General features: G+C 40.7%; 1 protein-coding gene across 1 annotated transcript; it reads right to left on the reverse strand.

Moving 5' to 3' along the window:
* Nucleotides 1–3,824: 3,824 nt before the first annotated feature.
* On the reverse strand, nt 3,825–6,218 carry LOC149128748 (relaxin-like protein SQ10). Its single transcript, XM_089304684.1, has 2 exons — nt 5,882–6,218; nt 3,825–4,322 (listed from the first exon to the last, which is right to left on the reverse strand). Exons 1-2 carry the CDS (start codon nt 6,087–6,089, stop codon nt 3,994–3,996), a joined length of 537 nt encoding a protein of 178 aa, XP_089160810.1. The 5' UTR covers nt 6,090–6,218; the 3' UTR covers nt 3,825–3,993.
* Between the last annotated feature and the right edge of the window lie 12,854 nt (nt 6,219–19,072).

Consider the following 19,072-nt stretch of genomic DNA (forward strand, 5'->3'; position numbering starts at 1 on the left):
GGAAACTTGTTGAAGTGAAATGGACACTGTGAGAAACAGTGACTTGATCAGCTCTTGTCCTGATGGTTGATGTACAATGTAATACTTTATCCATTTTAGTATTTTTTTTTTGTTCTAGTACCATTGGTTGAACTCTGTAATTAACACAAAATTATTCTTAGGTGTTTAAATTTTAACTGAAAAGTGATCCCTGTTAGGAATTTGGAAAACATTATGTTGAGTGAAATAAGCCAATCCCAAAGGGACAAATACCACTTGTTCTCCTTGATAGGTGACAACTAACTGAGCACCAAAAAGGAAACCTGTTAAAGTGAAATGAACACTAGGAGAAACCGTGACTTGATCAGCCCTCACCCTGACTGTTGATGAGCAGCTTAATATGTTATCCCTCTTAGTATTTTTTTTTGTTTGTCCTACTTAATACTTTTGGTTGAATACTGTAATCAATACACAATTCTTCTTAAGTGCTGAAACAACTGAAAAGTGATTGCTGTTAAATATAAGAGTGGGAACAAGAGAGGGAAGAGATGTGCAATTCGGGACATGCTCAAGCTGACTTACCTCAAACAGTAGAGTTAGAAACATACCAGGGGATTCGAATTCAATCCCATCGAGGTGGCATGTACCAATGCCATCTCACTAGTCCCAGTGATCAATTTCTGTTCACAATTGATCGTAATGATAAGACTAAGAACCAAAGGGATCACATAAACAAGAATAGTGTCTGCAAATACTAGCTGATAGAATAAAAAAGGGAGAGAATGGTCCAACATGGGAAGTGAGATACACAGCAGACCCATAGAATGGCAAATGTCCTAACAGCACTCTGGCCTCATAATCAGCCCTTAAGGCATGTGGATCTGGCTGAAATGCCCATGAGTATTTCAGGCATGGAAAGCCAAGACACTCTGGGGGAAAAAAAAAACCTAAATGAAAGATCTCCACAAGTGAGATCCCAGTGGAAAGAATGGATCATCAAAGAAGGAGGTACCTTTCTCTGAAGGGAGGAGTGAACTTCCACTTTGACCATGCCCTTGTCTAAAAATGATCAGAGTCAGTGAACCCAGGGGGCTTCCATAGCCTTGGCAGCTCATGACAAGAGTCTAGGGTGATTACTGATGCCATAAACAAGAGTGTCAATTTGTTAAGTCAACAACAGGAGTCACTGTGCACTTACTCCTCATGTAGGATCTTTGTCCTTAGTGTGCTGTACATTGAGATTTAATGCTATAACTAGTACTCAAACAGTATTTTTCACTTTATATTTCTGTGTGGGAGGAAACTGTTGAAATCTTTACTTAATGTATGCTAAACTGATCTTCTGTATATAATGAGAATCGAAAAAGAATCTTGATGTGAATGGAAGGGGAGAGGGAGTGGATAAGGGGAGGGTTGCGGGTTGGAGGGACATTATGGGGGGGAAGCCATTGTAATCCATAAGCTGTACTTTGGAAATTTATATTCATTAAATAAAAGTTTAAAAAAAAGAAAAAAAACTGTTTTCTAACTGCAATTTGAAGAATATTTGAAAGGATTCATTCCAGTTTGTCCATTCTGGACAGCCCTGAGTGAACTTTGGTCATTTTAATTAAATATCATTTGCTTGATATATAATAAATACTTTTCATATAAATTTACCAACCAAATATCACTCCTTATCACATAACTTACTCTAGTTGTAATTCTCAAATATGTTCACTGTGTCCATAGAAAATGTGTAGTAATTTTCTGAGAAATGAAGTCTAGGAGATCAATCAGCTGCTAAGCAGGAGTGGGTCATAATCAACTGTCAGTTTCTCCTTTTTGAAACAGAACTCATGGAGTTATTATTATTTTCTTTTTTTTTTTGGTAGAGTGAAACTAGTGATAGGTAGGGAATGTGCTTTATAAAACATGATTATAGTACAAAACATAGAATAATAATAATAGAAAATAAGGAGTGCTTGCTATCTGGCAAATAATTCACTTGCATTAGCTCATTTTCCTCCTTCTCAGCAACCTTTGAGCTGACTAATCTTAGTATCACCAAACTAGAGGTGTAGAGATGGAGGAAACAAGTGTCAGTTACGTGTTCAGAGTTGGTGACTGGGGAAGTGAGGATCCAAACCAAAGATGTCTTGTTTGCATAGCTCAGGCCCTTAACACTTACATATCAAACCCTGTGTCTTAAGAAAATTAATAATCACAATCAAATTTTGCATACACAACAATCATACAAACAAGGTATTTATCCCACTGTACAAGTCATACTCTGTGGTGATTTTCCAGGTATCATTTTCTTAGTGAGGGTCTGTGCTGACATCCAAGCAAAGACTTCAGGCATCAAGTTCGATGCTGTTTGCTCACCACACTGAAGTGCTGGCTCCCGTTCCTGCCTACCTGTATCTTCTTTAGGTCTGGGCAAATATTTAACATGTGGCCCCCATTATTACACCATGCAGAACAATGTCACTGCCCTAAAGACCCTCTGTGCTCCTTCTATTCAACCCTGCCGCCTTCCTAACTTCTGCCAGCAACTTGTCTTTTCATTCTCTTCTCAATATCGTTCACTGTGCAGAAATTCTTAATTTTGATGAAGTCTAGTTTATTAACTCTGTGTCTCATGGATCGTGCCTTTGGTGTTATCACTAAAAGCTTATCACTAAGCTCAAGTCATCTAAATTCTATTATTATCCAGAGTTACTTTTCTCTTTTACATTAAGATTTATGATCAATTTTGAGTTAATTTTTGTGGAAGTTGAAAAGTCTGTGTCCAGATTATTTTGGCATGTAGATTTTGTTCCAATCATTATTTTAGAGATCTACCATTTCTCCATTATATTGACTTTGCTCCTTAATCAGAGATCAATGGACTGAAGTGATCTGGATCAAACTGTGCGTTCTTATTCTGTTCCATGGATCTGTGTATTCTTTCACCAATACCATGCTGTCTTGATTACTGTAATTTTATAAGAAGTCTTAAAGTTGGATTGTGTTAGTTCTCTAGATTTGTTCTCCTTCAATATTGTGTTGGATATTCTGGGTATATTTCCTCTTCATATAAACCTTAGAGGGGCCCATGTTGTGGTGCAGTGGGTTAAGCCACCACTTGTGATACTGGCTGCCTATATCAGAGCCATATCTGAGTATAGTTTTGATGCTTGATTTTTTTTTTGAATTGTGTTGTTTGCTCCTTTTTATCCTATGCATATCTATGAGTTTTTGTTTTATGAATACTATGAGGCTCACATAAAATATCATATAGTTACAGTAGACTGTTAAACTCATAGCAGTTTAAATTTGATTCCTTAAAATAACTATACTTTTATTCCACATCCTTCAGCCACCATTTTATATTTTGGATGTACATATTACATCTTTTTATATGGTGTATAACTTAAGGAGTTATTATAGCTATTTTTTTAAATTTATTTCACAGGTAGAGATATAGACAGTGAGAGAGAGAGAGAGAGAGAAAGGTCCTCCCTCCATTGGTTCACTCCCCTAATGGCTGCTACAGCTGGCGCTGCACCGATCCAAAGCCAGGAGCCAGGTGCTTCTTGCTGGTCTCCCATGCGGGTGCAGGGCCCAAGGACCTGGGCCATCCTCCACTGCACTCCCGTGCCACAGCAGAGAGCTGGACTGGAAGAGGAGTAGCCGGGACTAGAACCGGTGCCCACATGGGATGCCAGCACAGCAGGCAGAGGATGAACCAAGTGAGCCACGTCACTGGTCCCTTATTGTACTATTTGAATAACTGTCTATGCTGTAGCTGCATACATTGCCAACTGTCTCTTCATTGGGAAATTTTGTCATACTTTAAAAAGCAAAAGCAATACCAGCACTGCACAGACATACCATTTATTATAAAATGAACAATGCACAAACCTTCAGCTGTGGAGGTCTTATATTCTAGTAATCAGTAGCATCCTGACAGAATTATAAGTGAAAATATCAAGAATACATGTGAAATACACATGAAAATTATGTGAAATCTATGCAGTTATCTCCATCTCAGCAATACATAAGAAGATAATATCTGGGACAACCATATTTGCAACATTCTTCAGGCAGACTCTCAGAGAACTGTCTCTTTTTTCGGGAGAAAGTATTCGATTCTGAAGCCCTGCTACCTTCCACTCCTCTTTGTATATTCTGAATAATTTTCTTAAATTCTTCAAAACTAACATTTGACTTCTTCAATGTAGGTAGGTATTGTAGATACAGCTTTGATGGCTGCTTCTCAAATTGTGTTGCCGTCAGCTCCTGTGGCAAGTTAGGAATGGATTCCAACATAGTATTTGCATTTTCTGCATCTTTCTTGATGGATGATGGCACAGTTTCTATTAAGTTAAAGAAATTGGGGGTAGAAAGAAAAATATGAATATCAAGGAGTATCAGACAGATTGCATGTGCCTATGTAGAGAAATGGAAAGCACTGTCTCAATCTAATTGAATATTGAAACAAACAATCAGCAAGTGTCTTAATATCTGAACCATTTATTATACTTATAGATTGAAGTACTACAATCCTAGCATTCTTCTGCTTATTCCACTTGGCTTCTGTAATCTCTCTCATCCCTTCCTTGCTTTCAATATAGTACTTTTCACTGTCTGACCTAGATCTGTCAACTTTCTGAAGTAATGTTGATCATCAGAAACACTCAGTTTAAACATAACTGGATTTTTTTTCAACCTGAGTAATTTTATTGCATTGCTAGGCAACTTCTGAATTCTGAGAGTAACCTTTGAAAAGAAAATTGCTTATTTAAGTTTTCAAATCATGGTGGCAAGAATCTTTTTTATATGTAAAGTTCTCTTTATTTATTTGGAAGCCAGAGTTACGGGGCGGGGCGGGGCGGGGCTGGGGCACAGAGAGATCTTCCATCCACTGGTTCATTTCCCAAATGACTACAATGGCCAGGTCTGACCCAGGCCAAAGTCAAGAGCCAGGAACCTCATCTGGGTCTCCTATGGGGGTGCAGAGGCCCAAGCCCTTAGGCCATCTTCAGCTTCTTTCCCAGCTGTGTTAGCATAGAGCTAGACTGGAAGTGGAGCAGCTGAGACTCAAACTGGTGCCCACGTGGGATGCCAGCATTGCAAGTGGTAGCTTTACCAGCTATGCCAGAATGCTGACCCCAAGGTAGAATTTCTAAAAGCTCTGATAGAATCAACAGGGGATATAAGTCTCTGACAGCCCTCAAATGTATATGTAACAATTTCTCTCCCCAGAGTGTTTACTGAAAATCGATTTCAGTTTATATTAGAGAAATGGGTTAAATGAACACCAATCAATAGTCATAGACTTCCAGAAGAGATTAGCATTGGCTGTCACATGTGTTTACTAATGTACTCTGTATGGTATTTGTTCCAGTGTTGTGGATCATGCAATATGCTGGCCAGATGCAAACTTTGAAACTTGGGCTGGGATCATGGTGCAACTAGCTAACATCTTCCTTCTTCTTTATACCCATTCATTTTAGTTAAAGTTTCATGGACTGTTTCCATGTTGCTGGTACTGCCAGGGAGGAAGTAATATATATATATATATATATATATATATATATGAAAAGAAAACATCTCCTGCTTCAAAATCTTTCTGTTGTATAAATCTCCTAACCTTACCTATCTCAATTATTTAATTTGACAGTTTTAGCCCAAGGAAATGAGAAATTCTGGTAAAGCTAAAATAGTAGTTAACAAACCTGAATCAGAGCATGCTGCTCTTCTTCATGGACAGCAAAACTGTCCTTCAGCTTGTTTAATAAGGTGTTAATTTTGAAATAATGGAAGCAAAGAAGCCAGGAGATGTAAATCTAAGTGTGAATACCCAATTGCTGCTTATCAGAGAAAACCAGGCTCCTTTATCTAGGCAGAATTGTCGAAGGATAGAAGTACTCACCTGCAGCTGGTCCAGAACTCAGAAAGGGGTTTTCTGGACTCGGAGACTCTCTTTCCAAGTGGACATGGCCACAGACTTCGATCGCGGTTCTGACAAAATCATTACGGCATATCTTAACATTCTCCATCATCCATTCATACGTGACTCTTCCAGTAACTTGGCCCTGGAGGAGACAGAATCCTAGAAGGTAGAACAAGAGGGCAGGCATCCTCGGCTGGTCTCTTCTGCTCCGGGTTTCTCTGCTGTCTTTGGCAGCCGCCTGTGCTTTCGCCGACTGAAGTGGGCCTGGGTGCTTACCCTGGGCTCCAGGATGCTGCTTCTACCTGACTCCACCAGGCTTTTATATCCCCTGGGCTGCCACTGAGTTCTTGCGTCACTGGTCCCAGCTCCACCTCTTACCCCACCCACCTCCACGGAATTTTCTCCCTTGGCTCAGATTCACCCTCTCCACCTTTCCTCTATTTCCCCATTCTTCTGTCCTTGCCCTTTTTGTGTTTTCTCTCTTTTCTCACCCTCAAACTATTTTGTATACCTGCGTCAGTCATCCTACGTTTGGAGACATTCCTTTATCTTAGAACAAGGTGTGGCCATTACACTAAATTACATCAACAGAACTAAAACTGACATCACCTTCTAATAACTTGGAATTTTCCAGTGTGAACATCTACCACATAACCTTCTAACTCAAGTAAGATTGTAGTTAGATTAATTATCATAATGTCTGTTAGGTCAGTCCTTAAAAGTGTATTGGGTCAATGGGTAAATTGTTGACAAGAGAAAGAAAATCGATGATGTATACTCTGACTCTTGGTAAATTATTAACATTTCCAGTAGCATCATTTTAGGTTTGCACAGTAATGTCTAAAATTTATAATTTACTTTCCTCATTGAAATTTCCTCCTACTCCTCTGGGAGATAATTTGGTTATAGTCAGTTATCTGAGTATTTTAATTTGAAATTATATTTTTTATCACCAGAGACCAGAGAGAAAAGGAGAGAGAGTGAGAGAACAAAAAAGGAAAGAAAGAGACGTGAAATCCCACAATCCTAGAAAGAATAGTTTTAATAATATGTTATAACACAAAATTATATATCATTTATTCTTCTGCTTCTTTTTTAAAAGGAATTTATTAATACATTAGATACTCAGGGCCACAGCAAATGCATGCTAATTACTACAACAATTTTCAAAATTTGGTAAAAAGTGGTTTTAACACCATTTAATTAAACTTCTAAAAACTTCAACACCATTTGAGATAATATGCTCACTAAACAATACTTCTAGTCGTACAGTAAATGTTTCAGTGCAATAGGTTTGTTGTAGGCATGGAGGGCAAGTTTTTCAAAGCCTCATACAATGAGTTGAATGCAACTCACAGAGGTAGCAAGCGTAGACAACAAAGATGTACTATATCAAGCAAAATATATTCCACAAAGAGAATGAAAGCAGGCCTCTGAGAAGAGTTCAGGGCTATAAAGCCAAAAAACTGTAGGAGCCTGCCTGTGGGAAGAATTTGGAGCCCGAATTTAATTTGGATTCTTAATTTATAGCCAATTTAGAGAGGGAGGAGGGTCACTGTCAGGTAACTTGTGGCAGAAGATGGGAGTGGAGAGATGTTGTCAGGGAGGCCCAAGCTGAAAGTTCTCTGATACAATGCCTCATGTCTTTTTCAAGATGAGCTTCAGCTGCTCTCTCCTTGGATGTGGCCTGGATTGGTCTTTATCTCCTGCATGCAGGCAGGTAGTCTGTAAGCTAGCTACTTTTCAAGCTGGTATCTTTAGCAAGTAAAACAAACCATTTCAGTTCAAGCAACTAAAGCAGCTTTAGCTTTTTCTGACTCTTTCTGAATTTTCCTTTTTCTTGTTGTTTCTCCCAGACCCCAGCTGCCTCCTGCGTCAGCTTCATTTCTGAAAAATATCCACTTGATGACACAGTGAGACAGTGTCATCTGGAGGAAAGAAAAGCCACTGGGAAAGGCAGAGATGTTCCTCCTCTGCTCGCAGAGAGATTCCTTCTGTCCCCCCATTCTTTAAATAATCTTTGTTTTTATTCATTGCACACCATACCGTCTTCACCCTGCAAAAGCTGCTGCACAGATCACCAGCAGTCTGGTCAAATTGAGACAACTTCAAATGGCCTGGGCATATGTCCCCTCTCCACTCTGTTCTGCAGAGAAGGTCCTCCAGCCAAATAACATTTCTTGTCAATAGAAGCGTGCACAGTTCCTATTTATCCTTAAGTAGAGAAATCTAGTTCTCTGCAAGCCCGCAAAAACCTGCAAAGAAGCCAATCACGTCTTATGCTAACCAGGAGTCACCCCAGCTTCTTGATACTCTAAAGCCTGCCTGACACAGCCCTTGCTTCTTCAGTCTGTTCCCAGTGGCAGCTTCCATGATACCTTGCGTGGCATACAGTGCTCTCTTCTTCTATACTCTGAGTATATTTGATTAATAAGTTGTTGTCAGCGTCATCTGTCCAGTGTCAATTGTTCCATGTTTGTGGTCTGCACAGCCACAGCCTAAAGCAGGAACCGCTTCCTCTCTAATAAAATGGATAGGAGGTAATTAAAACAGCCATGGCTATAACGTGTCTCCTCCTCCTCTTTGTTCCTAGAAGAAATGGATGCTGCTCAGGCTGCACAGTGTATTTTGTGACTCCCAGGATTTGCTCCCTATCCCTTCTCATTACCCATTGTTGATCAAAAAATTTCTCTCTGAAGGACAAATCATTACCCCTCTGTAATCCCTTCAGCACCTTCCCGTTAACCCCAAGATGTAGTCTAAATTCCATAGCTTCTTTCTTTGTTTAAATTTTTATTTAAGGTATGCCAATTTCATGTATTCCACATATACAGATTTAGGAACATAGTGATGATTCTTCCCATCCTACCCTACCTCCTGCCCATGTTCCCAACCTTCTTCCTCTACTTTCTCTTAGTCTCACTCTTAATTTTTACAAAGATCTATTTTAAGTTTACTTTATACTCATAAGATTAACCCTACACTAAGTAAAGCGTTCAACAAAGAGTATGAGGGAAGAACATAACAAATCCTCAACAGTAGAGACAAGGGCTGTAACAATCATGGAATCTCAGAATTTCATTATCACTCCTAAACATTACATTTTAGATACTCTGTCAATCATACATAGATAAGGAGGTGGAAAATATATAGTACCTGGTCTTTATAGAACTGGCTTATTTCACTAAGTATAATAGTTTCCAGACGCAGCCATTTTGTTGCAAAATACAGGATTTTATTTATTTATTTATTTTTTACTGCTGAGTAGTATTCAATAGTGTATATGTGCCTAAATTTCTTTATGCAGTCTTCAGCTGATGGACATCTGGGTTGATTCCATATCTTAGCTATTGTGAATTGTGCTGCAGTGAACAAGGGGACACAGATAACTTTTTCATGTGCTGATTTTATGTCCTTAAGACAATTCCCAAATGTGGGCTTGCTGGGTCATATGGTAGATTTATTTTCAGCTTTCTGAGGTATCTCCACTTCCACAGCGGCTGTACCAGTTTACATTCCCACCCACAGTGGAATAGAGTACTCTTTTCCCCACATGCATGCCAGCATTTATTGTTGGTTGACTTCTGTATGACAGCCATTCTAGCTGGGTTGAGGTGAAAGCTCATTGTGGTTTGGATTTGCATTTCCTTGATGGCTAGTGCTCCTGAGCATTTCTTCATGTGTCTGTTGGTCATTTGTATTTCCTCTCTTGAAAACTGTCTACTCAAGTCCTTTGACCATTTCTTAACTGTATTGTTTGTTTTGTTCTTGTTGAGTTTGTGAGCTCTTTATAGGTTCTGGATATTAATCCTTTGTCAGTTTTGTAGTTTGCAAATATTTTCACACATCCTGTCAGTTGCCTCTTTACTTTGCTGAGTGTTTCTTGAGCAGTGCAGAAGCACCTCAGCTTGATGTAATACTATTTGTCAATTTTGGCTTTGAATGCCTGTGCTTCTGTGGTCTTTTTTTAAAGATGTCTTTGCCTATGCCAATGTCTTGCAGATCTTCCCCAGTGTTCTCAAGTAATTTCATGGTAATACATCATAGATATAGGTCATTGATCCATTTTGAGTGGATTTTTATGTAAGGTGTAAAGTAGGAGTCTAGCTTGATACTTTGGCACATGCTTCATACTTTTTGGCTTAGCATATAGTCTATCCTAGACAAAGTTCCATGCACTCATGAGAAGAATGTGTATTTTGCAACTGTTGGATGAAAAGTTCTTTATATATCAGTTAGGTTCCTTTGTTGAAGAGACTGTCCTTACTCCAGGGATTGATTTTAGCTCCTTTTCAAGGATACGTTGGTTGTAGATGTGTGGACTGATTTCTGGAGTTTCTGTTCTGTTCTTTTGGTCTACCCATCTGTTTGTGTGCCAGTACCAGGCTTTGTTTAATTATTAAAACTGCCCTGTAGTATGTCTTGAAATCTGGTATTGTGATGCCTCTGAATTTGGTAGTATGGACATTTTGATTATATTAATTCTTCCAACCCACCAACATGGAAGATTTTTCCATTTATGTGTTTTCTTCTATTTCTTACTTTAAAGTTTTGTAATTTCCATTGTAGAGATCTTTGACATCCTTGGATAAAATTATTCTGAGGTAATATTTAATTTTTTGTAGCTATTGTGAATGGGATTGATCTTAGAAGTTCTTTCTTAGCCATGGCATTGTTTGTGTATACAAAGGCTATTGATTTTTGTGTAATTTTATATTTAATTATTTATAATTAATTTTATATCCTGCCACTTTAACAAACTCGTTTATGAAATCCGGTAGTCTCTTAGTGGAATCTTTTGGTTCCCTTCTATAGAATCACGCCATCTGCAAATAGGGATAGTTTGACTTCTTCCTTTCCAATTTGTTTCCCTTTAAATTCTTTTTCTTGCCTAATGGCTCTGGCTAAAACTTCCAGGACTGTATTAAGTAGTAATAGTGAGAGTGGGCATTCTTGTCTGGTTCTGGATCTAAGTGGGAATGCTTCCATTCAATAAGATGCTGGCTATGGGTTTGTCATAAATCGCCTTGGATCGTATTGAGGAATGTTCCTTCTACACCCAGTTTGCTTAAGGTTTTCATCATGAAAGGATGTTGTATTTTATCAAATGCTTTCCCTACATCTATTGAAATAATCGTATGGTTTTTGTTCTTCAGTTTGTTAATGTGATATACCACTTTCATTGGTTGACGAATGTTGAACCATACCTGCATACCAGGGATAAATCCCACTTAGTCTGGGTGAATGATTTCTCTGATGTGTTGTTGCATTTGATTAGCTAGTATTTTACTGAGGATTTTTGTGTCTATGTTTTTCTGGTATGTTGGTCTATAATTCTCTTTCTCTTTTGTATCTTTTTCTGGTTTAGGAATTAAGGTGGTGCTGGCTTCGTAGAAGGAATTTGGGAAGACTCCTTCACTTTCACGTGTTATGAATAGCTCAAGAAAAAATGAGATTAGTTCTTCTTTAAATGTCTGGTAGAATTCAGCAGTGAAGCCATTCAGTCCTGGTCTTTTCTTTGTTGGGAAGGTCTTTATTACTGATTCCATCACCATCTTGGATATTGGTCTGTTAAGGTTTTCTATGACTTGTGTCGTCAGGCTCAATTTTGGTAGTTTGTATGTGTCCAGTAATGTATCCATTTCTTCTAGACTTTCTAATTTGTTGGCATATAGTTCGTTGCAGTAATTCCTGATGATTATTTTTATTTCTGTGGTAGATATTGCTACATTTCCTTTTTTCATCTCTGAATCTATTGATTTAGGTCTTCTCCCTCTTTCTTTTCTGTTGGGCCAATGGTGTATTCATTTTATTTTTTCAAAAAAGCTCTTAATTTTACTGATCTTTTGTATTTTTTATTTCAATTTTGTTTATTTCTTCTCTAATTTTAATTCATTCTTTCTACTACTTTTACATTCCACACTGATGGCTATCAACTCCCTCTTAACACTGCTTTTTTGATGTATCTCCTAAGTTTGATATGTTGTATTGTCATCTTCATTTGTTTCCAGAAAATTTTTGATTTCTCTTTTGATTTCTTCTATGACCCACTGTTCATTCAGGAGTATGTTGTTCAGTCTCCATGTGTTTGCATATGTTCTAGAGATTCTTGAGTTGTTAATTCCCAGTTAACGGGGGGGGGGGGCTGTGGGGGAAAGCCAATGTAATCCATAAACTGTACTTTGGAAATTTATATTTACTAAATAAAAGTTAAAAAAAATTCCCAGCTTCATTCCTTTGTGGTCAGAAAAGATGTGTGATAAAATTTTGATTTTTAAATTATTTTTTTAATTTGCTGAGGCTTGCTTTATGGCCTAGTATGTGGTCTATCCTAGAGAAAGTTCCATGCACTCATGAGAAGAATGTGTATTCTGCAACAGTGGGATGAAAAGTTCTCTATATATTAGTTAGGTCCATTTGGTTCATGGTGTCAATTAGCTCTGTTGTTAAAATTTATTTTATTTATTTGAAAGACAGAGTTAGAGGGAGAGAGGTAGAGACAAAAAGAGAGGTTTTCCATCCACAGGTTCACTCCCCAGATGGCCACAACGGCCAGAGCTGTGCCAATATGAAGCCAGGAGCTCCTTCTAGGTCTCTCACATCGGTGCAAGGGCCCAAGCACTTGGGCCATCTTCTACTGCTATCCCAACCATCTTCTACTGCTATCCCAGTAGAGAGCTGGATCGGAAGAGGAGCAGCCAGGATTAGAACCGGCACCCACATGGGATGCTGGCACTTCAGGCCAGGGCTTTAGCCCTCTGCGCCTCAGTGCCAGCCCCAGCTCTGTTGTTGCTTTGTGAATTTTCTGTCTGGATGATTTGTCCATTCATAAAGTGGTCTGTTGAAGTCCCTATTACTATTGTATTGGAGTCTATGTCTCCCTTTAGATCCACTAACATTTCTTTTAAATAGCCAGGCTCCCTATAATTGGGTGCATATACATTTATTGTAGTCACATCTTCCTGTTGAATGGACCTTTTAATCATTACGTAGTATCTTCTTTGTCTCTCTCCTTTTTTAAATTCTTTTGACAGGTATATTGGACAGTGAGAGAGAGACAGAGAGAAAGATCCTCCTTTGGCCTTTGGTTCACCCTCCAATGCCCACCGTGGCCAGCGTGCTGCAGCCGGCGCACCGCGCTGATCTGATAGTGCGGGCCAGGTACTTATCCTGGTCTCCCATGGGGTGCAGGGCCCAAGCACCTGGGCCATCCTCCACTGCACTCCCAAGCCACAGCAGAGAGCTGGCCTGGAAGGGGGGCAACCAGGACAGAATCTGGTGCCCCGACCGGGACTAGAACCCGGTGTGCTGGCACTGCAAGGCGGAGGATTAGCCTAGTGAGCTGCGGCGCCGGCCTTCTTTTTCTCTTAACAGTTTTGTGTTGAAGTCCACTTTGTCTGATATTATAATGGCTGCACTGCTCTTTTTTGCTTTGCGTTAGCATGGACTATCTTTTTCCATCCTTTCACTTTCAGTTATATGTATCTTTGTTGGTGAGATGTGTTTCTTGTAGGCAGTTAATAAGCGGGTTGTTTATTAATCCATTCTGCCAGTCTGTATGTTTTAACTAGAGAGTTTAGGCCATTTACATACAAGGTTACCATTGATAAATAACAACGTGGCCCTGCTATTTTTCTGTGTATATTCCTATTGTTTGGTTTGGAGTTCCTTTGTATTGGGAGTTTTTCTGCCTCCACATTCTTCCATAATCAGGACTCTCTTTTTGTATTTCTGTGTGCAGCACAGCCTTAAGCATCTTTTGTTAGGCTGGACAAGTGGTAACAAATTCTTTCAATTTCTGTTTGTTATGGAAGGTCTTCATTTCACCTTCATTCATAAATGAGAGCTTTGCACAGTACAGTGTCATTGGTTGACAGGGTTTTTTTTTTTTTCTCATGAGACTTGGGCTGTATCTTTCCATTCTCTCCTAGTCTATAGGGTTTTTGAGAAGTCAGCTGAGAGTCTAAAAGGAGATCCTCTAAAAGTAATCTGGAATACTCTTGTGCACATTTTAGAATCTAATATTTATATTTTTCAAAATGTATTTATTTGAGAGGTAGAGTTAGAGATAAGTAGAGACACATAGAACCTTCTGCCAGTTCACCCCTCAAATGGCTGAAATGGCTGGAGCTTTGCCAATCCAAAGCAGGAGCAAGGAGCTTCTTCAGGGTTTCCCACCCGGGTGCAGGGGCCCAAGGACTTGGGCCATCTTCTACTGCTTTCCCAGCCATAGCAGAGAGCTGGATCAGAAGTGGAGCAGCCAGGACTCGAACTGGCACCATATGGGATGCTGTCACTACACGCCAGGCTTTAACCCACTACACCACAACACCAGCCCCTTCTTTCTTTCTTTTTTTATTACTGTCTGAAAAATTTCCAAAGCTTTTCTTCTAGCTTGGATTTTCTTTCTTTTGCCTCACCAAGTCGGTTGTTAAAACTTTCCCCTGAATTGTTTATTTGACATATTGAATTCTACTTTTCTAATATTTCATTTTGATTTCTCTTTAAAATCTCAATTTCATTGGAAAATTTTTCATTCATGTCATGTATGGATTTCTTTAATTCATAGATTTGCTTCTCATTGCTTCTTGAGTAATCCTGTGTTTATTCTATTGAATTCTATTTCAGGCATTCCATCTGTTTCTTCATCTTAATATTATAATATTGATGCTTTGTTCTGTTCCTTTGGCTGGGTCATGCGGTTATCCCTATTTTTGTTTCTTGAATTTCTGAGTTTAAGTATTTGTTGAAATACGTTTTTGTTATTATTTTTCCTCTGATGGCTTTTATCTTTGTAGTCTCTTTATCTTCCTCTGTGGCTTAGTGGAATGTTTTCTCTTTCAGTGAATACCCAGAGACATGTGCTGGGTGTGGCCAGGAAGATCTTGTCAGTGCTCCAGGGTTGGGCGATTATCCAGGGTGACACCCAAGTTGGGCTTGGTAGATCTTTTTTTTTATCAGCAGAGAAGGTCTGACCACCTTTGTTGTCATAATCACACCCTCCGCACCTGTATTCAAAGGTCATCAATGCGGAAGTGTTAGCCCACAGTGGGTGCAATGATCATCTGTGCTGCCCTTCGAACTGCACAAAGGGTCTGTGCAGTCCACAGTATGAGCATGGATCCTGTTGCAGTGACCCACCTATGGTAATCAGGGAGCTCTGAGCATGTGTAGCCACACACAGTGATTGCCCAGAGACCCAGCTACAACCTGCACTCTCTCATGTACTCACAGAGTTCCCAGTCTCAGCCCATAAGACTGCCATATTCCTTGGGTACTGAGAATCTGTGCCATCTCACTTGACTGTCTTGTCCACAGAGAGGCTGAGACGTTCCCTGAGCCAGCTCCCTGTGGGACTCCAGCTAGGCAGTTTGAGACCCAGTGCCTATGCTATGTTGAGAGACTAGGAGCACCTCACAGTCGTATGTGGGTGCTAAGCTCCTTGGGAATCCTTCCACAGTCTGCTCCTAAAATCACAGTAGTCATAACCTTTTCAAAAATACTTATTTTGAGAGTCAGAGTTTCAGAGAGAGAACAAAAGAGGGAGAGAGAGGAAGAGTGTGAGGGGAAGTGGTGGGTGGGGGAGGGGGAGAGGGAGAGGGAGAGAGAGAGAGAGAGAGATCTTCCACCTGCTGGTTCATGCCCCAGATGGCTGCAGTGGCCAACGCTGAGTCAGGCTGGAGACAGGAGCTTCATCCAGGTCTCCAACACGGGTGGTAGGAGCCCAGACACTTGGGCCATCTCCTGCTGCTTCTCCTGCTGCTTCTCCCACACCATCAGCAGGGGGCTGATCAGGGATGGAACCACTAGGACTCAAACTGGCACCAACTGGGATGCCAGTGACGCAGGCAGCACCATTACCTGCTACACCACAACACCATCCTGTTATAACCTTGTACTTGTGGGTTTCCCCTACTAGACTGAGTTATTTCGGGAAAGTGGCAAGTCCACAGTAGCTACTCAGTGCATGGTGGTTGAAGGAAATTTAGGGACCTCATAATGAGGTATTTTAGCTTCTCTGTTGGGGGAACTACTAGGACTTGGCCATAGAATATAAAATGTACTGAGCACCCAGGTTAGTAGAACCAAGCAAAGGCTAGGCTTCTATGATTAAAGATTCTGCAACATACAGAGGGGTAGTCAGGGATTCCACAAGAGGACCTTAGAGTGATCCACTCCTAGAGGACGGGAAGTGGAGTAGTTGTGATGGGTTAGGAAAAAGAATCCACAGAAAGATTGTGAATGGGAGAGCAGGCAGAAAGAGGCAGTGTGAGGGCATATTGGGCAAAGATCTCAGGAACCAGTGTTTTAGAGAGGGCTCTGGGGTAATCCTATTGTGATAGTGCCTAATTCCTCTGTCTACCCTTTTAAAGAGAGACTGAGCTCCCACCTGTACGTCCACTCCCAAAATGCCTGCAACAGCCCCCAGTTGTCTGTCAACTTTTTGTACCCTCTTTAGTTCTGGTGTTCAGGTAGAAAAGGTTAGCTGCTTATACCCTAGAAAGAGAAAAATGGAGTGATCTTGTGTGTGAAGGTATATTTTGGTGTGTAGGACTTTTAAATTTGTTTTCAGTAATTTCATGCCCCTTTACCATGTATTTCTCATTCATTCCTTTACTAAAACTGCTAAGTTTCCACAGGATTAAAGAATTATGCTTATTTCCTAGCAAAAACTGACATTTGAATAAAGTCCTTTCCCTATAATGTAGACGTCCGTTCTCAATTCGGTGACTGTTTCTTCAGATCTTCTAACTGTCCACGGTCCCACTCCCGAACTAGGTAATTACTCCAACTCAAATTCTCTGTAATGGTCTAGAGCATTAGAGTAACCTAGAAAGTGTCGAAGAATTTGTAATTGGTACAGTGCTGAAGACATTGATAAAGTTAAAATTTCTAGATACACCACTCTTTAGTGTAAGTCAGAAATTTTATACTTTGTGTTATAACGAGTTAAAGTGATACTATTCCTGAGACGCCAAGATGGTGGAATAAAAGAGAGCTTACTGCTATAATCTAGGGGGAGAAAGTTAAAAGAAAAAAAGTAGAGAGAGCCCAATCTCAGGGGAGAGTTAGGGAGAAAACAGTAGAGGAAATGCCATGCAAATTAGAGGGACACTGTGGATCTATGTGGAGGGTGTGGGCATGCATAATTCAGGACTCCAGCAACTGAGAGCCTCAGCACGAGCTTTGGAGAATGAGTTGAAACCGGGTGGCAGCAACAGAAGCCACTGGCAATAAAGCTAAGGGAAGAGCCTGGTGTGAGGATGGCTTGGAGCCCTGTGAGGGACAGTGTCCATGCCAACCTGGAGGACACAAAGTTGGGGGACACATTTCTTTCTACCTGACCAACCAGTGCTGATGTCCTGTAACTAGCCGAGAGAAGGCAGGTGCCATTTTGGACACACTTAATGCCCTGAACCAGCTTGTGTCCACGTGCCTAGCAAAGATGCCTGAGTCTGGCTGGGAGAACTGACTAGAGAATGGGTGCTCATAGCTGTGAGAGCCTTGTGTGCTGGGACTGTGAAAACACTGTGGCTGTGTGGGAGGGTGCAGGGTGTGGCTGGGTCTTTGGGTAGTCACTGTGGGTGGCTCCACATGCTCGGAGCTCCCTGATTCCCTGATGAGGTTCATTGCTGTGGGAATCCATGCTCAGACAGAGGACTTCATAGATCCTTTGTGTGGTTCTGGTGGCAGTGCAAACAAATATTATATCACTAGGGCTAGGAACCCGGCATTGGTCTCCTTGGGAGAGAAAAGGTGAGCATGAGACTACGCCAAAAGAATAGATTAATCCTCCCCTCTGATAAAAGAGAGAGAGAGAGAGAGAGAGAGAGAGAGAGAGAGAGATTCACCATGCCCCATATTGGTGTCATTTAGGACACTCCTCTCACCCTGGAGCACTGAACAGAGCTCCCTGGCCATACCCAGCACATGCTTCAAGATATTCGCTGAAAGAGCAGACACTCCACTATCCACAGATGCATAGTCCAAAGATAAAAGCCATCACAGGGGGAAAAAAACTAACAAGTGTCTCTACAAATGCCCGGAAATAAACACAGCAACTCAGGAAACAAGAGTAAGGAAGACAACGTGAAGCCTCCAAAGGAATTCAACACTTGGTACTGGAATGTGAAAGTGAAGAGATTGAAGAAGTGTGGAAGTGGAATTCAAAAAGTTGATTCTAGGATTACTTAGAAGTAATCAGAAGCAAATCCACAAATTAAAGAAATCCATACATGGCATGAATGAACATTTTTCCCAAGAAATTGGTATTTTAAAGAAAAATCAAAATGAAACATTGGAAACGAAGATTTCAACAGAACAAGTAAAAAATGCAATGGAAAGCTGTAGCAACAAACTCGGTGAGGCAGAAGAAAGAATATGTGAGTCAGAAGACAAATCTCGGGACATTTTCCAGTGAGGCCGAAAAAAACAAAAAGAGGAAGAAATTAGAAAACTAAAACACAGCCTTCCCTTGTTGCCCCATGGGCGCATGACCTTTGGGCCACCCGCTCCCTACTTTCCTGCTGCTTGCTCCTTTGGGCTGATTGCCTGCCTTCTGCGTTTGCTTTGCTGCTGCGCTAAGCTACCTGTGGCTGCTCATAACCATGGGATTGCTCCGCATGGCTCGCTCCTGACCTGATATCTGCCTGGAATGGACCCAACTTAGCTTCTAGACCTCTCTTTCTCCCTGAAATAACGCCTTCACTCTCCTGTGTATTCCTCTCACTGAATAAAAAGCTTGAAAAAGAAAAGAAAACTAAAAAACAGTGTTGGAGATTTATGGGATACTATGAAATGACCCAACATACAGGTCTTAGGAGTTCCTGAAGGCATGGAAAGAGAGAATGGATTAGAAGGCCTATTTAGTGAAATAATTACAAAAAACTTCCCTAATGTGGAGAAAGAACGGGACGTTCAAGCACAGGAAGCACGTAGAACTCCTAATAGACATGACCAGAAAAGATCCTCACCATTGGGGCCGGCACCGTGGCTCACTTGGTTGATCTGTGCAGCGCCGGCATCTCATATGGGCACCGGGTTCTAGTCCCGGTTGCTCCTCTTCCAGTCCAGCTCTCTGCTGTGGCCCAGGAGGGCAGCAGACGATAGCCCAAGTGCTTGGGCCCCTGCACCCGCATGGGAGATCAGGAGGAAGCACCTGGCTCCTGG

This window comes from Oryctolagus cuniculus, chromosome 1 (genome assembly GCF_051225735.1).
Source record: "Oryctolagus cuniculus isolate XC-2025 breed Fujian yellow rabbit chromosome 1, ASM5122573v1, whole genome shotgun sequence".
In the NCBI taxonomy this organism is placed as follows: domain Eukaryota; kingdom Metazoa; phylum Chordata; class Mammalia; order Lagomorpha; family Leporidae; genus Oryctolagus; species Oryctolagus cuniculus.